The 7,915-nt window shown below is 27.5% G+C and overlaps 1 protein-coding gene across 1 annotated transcript; it reads right to left on the bottom strand.

Annotated features, from left to right (window-relative positions):
• Nucleotides 1-2,107: 2,107 nt before the first annotated feature.
• Nucleotides 2,108-4,164, bottom strand: LOC109341327 (protein trichome birefringence-like 38). The gene is made up of 5 exons (XM_019579222.1): nucleotides 3,858-4,164; nucleotides 3,292-3,463; nucleotides 2,982-3,157; nucleotides 2,721-2,879; nucleotides 2,108-2,420 (listed from the first exon to the last, which is right to left on the bottom strand). The coding sequence occupies exons 1-5, from the start codon at nucleotides 4,133-4,135 to the stop codon at nucleotides 2,132-2,134; spliced, it is 1,074 nt and encodes a 357-aa protein (XP_019434767.1). The 5' UTR covers nucleotides 4,136-4,164; the 3' UTR covers nucleotides 2,108-2,131.
• Between the last annotated feature and the right edge of the window lie 3,751 nt (nucleotides 4,165-7,915).

The raw sequence follows: 7,915 nt of genomic DNA, 5'->3' as shown, positions 1-7,915 counted from the left end.
GTACATTAACAGCGCTTCCTATAAATTACGTTGTTAAACAGAACTCATTCAAGTCAGCATTAACATCACCAATGTTCAACAATGCTTTTTCAAGACTGTGTTGTTGAAGTTGTATCCATCTATCCAAATTGATAATAATTGTTTTAATGTATGTTGTTGATGTTCTTCTACCTCATTTTTTAGCATCATTTAATAAAGCATTGTTGAAGGACCATTTTTAATTACGATATCTGGCATAGTGATTAGATACAAGAGTATCACTCACAAGTTGGTGTTTCTTTTTAGGAGAATCTCTTGTTTCTTAGAAAAGCAAGAAACAAGACATTGTTTCTAAATCTTCAACAGAAGCTAAATATAGAGCTTGTCCATGGCTTCTTGTGAAACACAATGACTTCTCTTTTTTCAATAATATTTTTGTATTATTCATACTTCTCCTACAAATCTATATTGTGATAATAAATTTGCTATTTATACTGCTGCAAATCCTTTTTTCATACAAAACATATTGAAATTTATTGTCATGTTCTACGTTAAAGAAATAAAAATGTCATATTTCCTTTACTACCTATTTCTTCATCTTGTCAACTTGATGATATTTTTACTAAGCCTTTAACACCAAAAATCTTTCAATCTCTTATTGGCAAGCTCGGAATGCTCAATTTACACATCTCAACTTGTGGGGGACTACATAAGTATGAAGAATAAAAAACAAATCACATAAAGAAGTCTCAAACACAAGAATGCAATGTTACATAAATTGTAAATTTTGTAATCTTGGAAATTTAATAAATGGATCGCAATGGGCCTGTTACTTAGCTTTTATTTTAATAGTTTGTTTTATTTCCTTTTTAGGGTTCATAGTTAGTACTTAGTTATAAGCAGTTAATTAGTTAACAAATATAGTGTTTAGTCTATAAATATTCAGTTTCTTCTTGTATTCATCATTCAATTCATCTAAATAACATAGATGTATATTTCAGTATTTTTCCTTCCTCCAATTGTTCTTGAGAAGTAGTAAAATCCATGCCGAATTTCAGTTTCTACATTTTATTTTAGAAAATAGTTTATGCAATAACAAAATAAATATTTTTAAATTATTAGCATATTATCAACTATTTTTGCATTAATTATTAGAGGCTATAAGTTCATTATTTATTGTGTATTTGTTGCCCCTTCTTTTCTTATTTTCATCCCTTTACCTTTATTTCCTCTTTTAGTAAGTCAGTTATCAGTTTGTTAGTAACTGACTTAACTGCTTTCTGTTTTTAGCTTCATCTCTCCATTATCGTGTATATAGCTCCTCTTGGCTTTGCAAGATAATCAATTCAATTAATGATGAATTACATAGAATCCAATATTAATCGTTATTAACTTTTAAATAAAGTATTACATATGAATAATGGATGATATACTAATAGTATAAAAATGATTGAATTATTAGTGCATAAATATTAAACTTTTTTCTAAAAAGAAAGATGTAAGATGGTCCAATTGTATGAAAAGAATCAATTTATAGTCTTGAAACTTTTTATATGGGTATTTCAAAGTATGAATTACTTTAGTGAAGCAGTCCAGGTTATGTATTAGTAAATGTAGATGCTATATAGACATATGTTTTAAAGTTTTGGGTTTAGATTTGGTGTCAAGCTTACCAATATTTTGTTTTTCATCTAGCTCATGGAAGAATACTCAAGCCAATTTATAAAGATCTCCCATTGTTTAGACTCCCTAATTTGAACAAATGTTATCAGAACTAATAGTTAAGCTACTCGAAAGATCGTAGCTTATATATGACAAATATATTGTATGAGTTAGAATAAGAATATACAACTCATATAAGTGCACTAATTATATACATGTGCATGAATCATATGATTCTTTCACTTAACTTGTTTAAGAATACTTTGTTTTATGGATAAAAATCTCTTATTGTTTATCTTTTCAATCCCATCATTATGATCATATAAAAAAGAAAATTTTTTGTTGTGGATAAGTTATGTAATTATATTCTATTTATTCAAATATAGAGATAAAATCCATGATTATTTATTTTATCTCTATTCTCTTGAAATTAAGATGACAAACATAAGTTACTATTATGTATCATCCCTGTATCTTAAATAGTTTGTCTTCACATCAATTCTGTGTACAATAACTCATTCCAAGTATCTATCAACCCAGCAACACACCAATGGGTACAGTCCATGGCCCTGAAAGCATTGTATGAACTAGGATGTGCATCTTTTCTCAATTGTGAGAGAGTTGTAATGTTAAGCAACTGAACAGGTTTGGTTAGTGTATTCAACACATCTTGTAAAACATATGATGGTCGTGACAATCCAGCTGAATATGTTGATCCATTTATTGGTACTGTCTCCTTTGCACAATTTGTCACTTTTGGCTCTTTCCAGTCCGCGCCACTAATTTATATGATTAACATATGCACAAGTCATAAAATGATGTAAAATAAATGAAAAATTAAAAGACAAAAATGTCATATCATTCCAATTTTTACGTCAATTTTATATCTTGTTATTGATGGTATAAATTTGTGGTTTATTATATGTATAGAATAATTAATAGTTAATAGATACATGCGTACGTAATGATTAAACAGTATTCCATATAATATATGTGAATTTATACATCTTTATTCACATGTAAGATGGTGCAATAATAATGTGAAAATATCGTATGTGGAAAAAATTATTTAAACTTACTGGTAATGTTGTGGAGAAATTCCTTGAAAGAACACCTTGGTTTTTCCTGTATCAACTTTAGTATCTACCCATTTAGCCCAAGTTGTCAAACCTATTTTAAAAGCCTCCATACGATCCATGTCTTTGATTATCTTGTTGCCTATTTTAATGTAATCCCATCTGCAACAACAACAAAAAATCACCACATAATAAATTTGATGCTAGAAATTGTGATAATCGTCTTTATGGTGCATTACTTAAACGATTTTACAAGATTCTTACGGTTGCTTGGGTCCTGTACGATACCACCAAAGCCAAGTGTTGAAAACTAAAACGTCCATTTCTTTCCAAATTTCTCCATTCTGAATGGAATCAAGCTTTAGTATTCGACCATTTGTTCCGTTAACAATGTCAACCAAATGTGTAGAATGGAAGACAATCACAGAAACATCATAGCCCTGCAAAATATATTATATTTTATTAAAAGTATCATTTTTGACAACTAGAGAAGATGGTGGCCTTTGTTTTTGTTTTGAGGAGAACTCATTTATTTTCATATTTTTTGTGGTTTGTGACAAGTTAGCTCAGTGACCTGGAATGTGTAGTTAGTGATGGGTGCCATGTCCTGCTCTAATATGTGAAGTTTGGGTACTGAAGAATGAATCATGCATATAAGTGATTGCCACTGGTTACGACTAACAGAATCTCCTATGAACATGATCTTCTTCCCCTTAAATTTTGTCAAGAAACTTTTGCCGTCAAATCTGTAAAGAATAATGAGATAAATGAAGAAATGATTAGCATATGATGAATATGTTATATTTATAGTGATTGTGAAAACAAATATAAAAATGTGATTCTGATATGGTTATAGAGAGTATCAAAATGATGGCATCATCATCTTTATTACCATGGGTCAGGATGTAGATCGGACAAATAGTATTTAACAAAAAAAATGTATCACCCAATAGTTCCTTCATGGGAGAACTAAAAACCCACACCATAATAGTTAAATTTTTGCGGCAACTTGGCTAAACATTGAAAAACAAATTTACTTGCTAGGCATAACTTTAGTACCATGTACCCGAATGGAACGTCATAGTTGCAATCATGTATCAATCTTTTTATTTCTAACTTAATTATTATCTTGTTATGTACCTGGGTAAGTCACAGCTCTGTGGTTGCCATCGGTATTTGAGGTATTCATGATCAGGACGGCCATATTTCAAGCAATCAAACTCTTTATCAATGTGAGGACATTTTGAAGAGTCATAAAGAGGATAGGAACTATCGCGAACCCAGCTTCCTTCATATCTTTTGCAGCTCAACTTGTGTGGGTTTTCTTTAGCAATCGCCAAATACAGCCATGGAGAGAGACAGATAACCCCCAAAATTGCCACTCTTATCCAACCATTTATCCTCATTTCTGCACCCATATCTGTGTTTGTGCCAGAGAGATACGTATATGGGAAAGGTCAATGAGCTATTATATATAATACAAGTTGCTGGGAACCAAACATAATAAAGAAATATTTATTCGTATATTATTTGAATTTGTTTCCATAATATATTATATTTTATTTAATTTAAATAAATCTATCACCCTTTTTATTTAAAAAGTTATACTTATTTTTCCTACAGGGATAGTTAGTATAATATATATATATATATATATATGGTTTATGGAATAATTTACTCTTATCTTTATCCAATATTGGTTGCTCCGGTAGAAGAGTGAATATGAATTCATAGTTTATAATGTTAGATTTTACTTCTAATCCGAATGATGTTGCGGTTTGTTATTGGTTATTGAGTTTAGTACCCAAATATGAGATAAATGAGTATTTGATAAATTTTCAAATTGTTTTATTTAAAAATAATATAAAAATTACAACCTTAATTATTTTTTCATACCATATGTTATTATTTTCATACTTTTGGAACCTTCCATCGGTTCAATTGAATTCATAGTTTATAGAGTTTTAGTAAAATTATATTAGGTAACTCTTCATTTTTTATAACAACAAATTTCCCCTGATTTTTATACATATATTATACTGATTACCTTTGTATAAGAAATAAGTGTGATTTTTAAATAAAAAAAATGATAAGTGCATTAAGTTAAACAAAATATGATATATTGTGTAAGCAAATACAAATAGTATATAAATCAATATATTTTCATTATTTTTTTTCATTAAATATAATATAAGAGTGATTTAAATAATATTTTCTTAGAATCATTGATGCATTTAGTAATGAACCAAAAGTAACGAAAATGTATTGTCTGATATACTATTTAGATTTGACTCTACAATATATCATATTTTGTTTAACTTAATTAGACTTATTATATTTTTTGTTTAAAATATCACACTTATTTTTCATACAAGAATCATCAGTTAATGTATGTAAAAATGTTGTAAGATCTGTTTGTAGGTGTAAAAAATGGAGGAAATTTATATAACTTCCCTGAGGACGTGAATTTTATTTCAAATAATGTTGTAGTTTCTCATTAGTTATTGAATGCAATATTAATCAACTTTGTTTTGTAATTAGAAAAACTGAATACATAGTATCTCCATTAAAAAAAAGAGGTTGTTTTTTCCTCTAATTAAAATGGTCCGTTGGCATGGCTATTGGCTATGGTCAGATATTGTTTTTATTTACTTGCCATTATCAAAATCAATATAATATTAATGTATTCTTTATTAATTATATTCATTAATTAATATTAGATAGAAAGGAAAATATTAAGAAGTAAATAATTGAACTAAAAAAGATATAGTAGCAAAAACAATAATATTTTTATAGAAAATAACTATAAAACAACACATGACAAATACCTCACTCAAACGTTACCAAATAACAAGACAATTGTTATAATCTGTTGGTCGACCATCAAATTTGATGTATTTCTTCTTTACAATTTTATAAGGAAAAATAATTCCCCTCTTTGAATGAATGTTTGCCACATAAATTAATGTTATTAAACGAATAGAATTAATAATAGTTATTGTAAAGTGAAAATCACGAATATTATTTTTAGTAATAAATAATGGTATCATTTAATGACTAAAGTTAAGATGTTGACCAAAAAAAACTACTCCATTTCATTTTCAGTGTCAATTTTGTGGAAAGTGATATTCGCATATATATTTTAAAAATTAAAGGTCAATTATAATAATTATATAATTTATTATGCAAAGACTAGATAATTAGAATGACAATTTTTAAAGCTGAAATGGATAGAAATTGAATTTTGTTTATAAATTTTTAGAAATTATTCATTTTCTAAAAATATTTTTTAGAAGCAATTATATATTAAAATTGAGTGTAATATCTATAGTATAAATCAGTGCATCATATATTGTTCATTTGCATAACTTTTATTTAAAAGACAATAATAATTAAAAATGAAGTGGATGATACAATTATGATATAATTTTTTTTTACTCTGTTAATGTATATATCATTTTCTCATTAAAAATAAGATTAAAACTGGTTTGAAAATTTAATTTGTAGCATGATATAAATTTAATTTGGAGAGTTAGTATAATAAAAAATAATAAAAGATGAGGACCAAAAACATACAAAGATTTATTCTGGTTTAGTCCAAGAATTACATTAAGTTCCTTCTTCCGGAGGATAAATGTTCCATTATTTGCCAAAAGTTACAAGTATTGAACACATTGTCAGAAAAATATTTTTTCTCTATCAACCTTCATGCTCTAAAAATATAACTAAGTATTCTTTTAGTATCTAGTATTTATATGCTCTTCTAAGTCTCAAACTTCGATTTTTAGGGTGACCTTTAACAACTCATTATGAGTGAGAATATAAAAATTTAAGATCAGTTTGAGTCTAAAACTTAATTATACAAAATATCCTAACATATACAACATAGCTTTCTCTTCCTTGGATAACATATGTTGCAACCCGATTTTTGGTTGCAAATCGGTTCTGCGACTTAGGATGAGGTAAACTCGATTTCGACTTCTCCTAAAAGATTTGAAGTCGTCACTATGTCTTTTAAGGTTAAAACATAGAAAACTCTTTTTCAGCTTAAATAGATGTAATGGTCTTTGAGCCTCAGTTATGAGCTCTGGAGTCGATTACAGATCAGAGAAGATACTAACACTTTGTTCACCCGTAATAAAACGATACCCATGCTATGAGCATAAACTTTTATGCCCTTAATCTGTTTTAAAATTTAATTACTAAAATAAAATCTATTTTTAGTTTTGTGTTATGACAAGAAATATGTTACTCCTACGTATACCTATGTGCAATAGATAAATCAAGATTACGTACTTCTGAGTCATAAAATGATTGATTTGATTAATTTTAGAAATTATTTAAATTAATTGAAGGTAGAGATGACAACAAGGTGGAATGGATGTGTGTAGTGTTTTCCCGTATCCAAACCTGCACTATTTGTCGATATCCACATAGATAGTGGGTATTTGCGGGCACATACCGAGTTTTTAATTTAAATATATATTTATATATTTTGTAATAATTCATATATATAAAATAATTATTACATGAATAATAAAATTTATTACATGAATGTTAAATTTACCATTGTATTTCAATTACTAAAGGACATTATAAAATAATAATAAAATAGATAATATATAACTATAAAATAGTAAAAAGTATAATATATATAAATTATTTAATTAAAAATAAATTTATAATCATGCGTGTACCCACGAGACAGGTATCATTATACTTATTCTCACCCATAAATTATTTTACGGATACCCATTACGGATATTTTAATAGGTACCCATGGGTTGGGTGTTTTTGTCATCCCTACTTGGAAAGGGTTAATAGATGAATAGTCGACATTAGTCACTTACTCTCTTCTTTCTTTGATAAATAATAGAGGCGTTATTAATGAGTGCAACTACTTCATGGCTTGAAGAGGAAGAAAGATGTAACACGAGCCGTAACCTCGTAATCAAGTCCTCATTAAAATATTTTATTTATTAAATTAAACAATTTTCAAAATAGAGAACTAATTGACAAATAGTTGACATTAGCCACATATCTTATTCCCGCTTTAATAAATAACAAAGATAATATTAATGACTACAACTATATATCGGGTTGGAGGGAAGAAAGATGCAAATATTAATTTTATTATTATTAATTTAACTACTTATCTATTTAACAAGTATTTTATTTTTTACTATTATAAGTTAAAA

The sequence above is a fragment of the Lupinus angustifolius genome, unplaced genomic scaffold (assembly GCF_001865875.1).
Source record: "Lupinus angustifolius cultivar Tanjil unplaced genomic scaffold, LupAngTanjil_v1.0 Scaffold_432, whole genome shotgun sequence".
NCBI classification, from domain to species: domain Eukaryota; kingdom Viridiplantae; phylum Streptophyta; class Magnoliopsida; order Fabales; family Fabaceae; genus Lupinus; species Lupinus angustifolius.
This window is presented reverse-complemented; position numbering and strand designations above follow the sequence as displayed.

Bases quoted from the DNA above. Each gene is read 5' to 3' on its own strand.
- LOC109341327 (XM_019579222.1), bottom strand. From the start codon at position 4,135: ATGGGTGCAGAAATGAGGATAAATGGTTGGATAAGAGTGGCAATTTTG. The intron at 3,158-3,291 runs GTCACTGAGCTA...TATATTTTGCAG, and splicing joins TCACTAACTACACATTCCAG to GGCTATGATGTTTCTGTGAT. The intron at 2,880-2,981 runs GTAAGAATCTTG...TTGTTGTTGCAG, and splicing joins CGTACAGGACCCAAGCAACC to ATGGGATTACATTAAAATAG.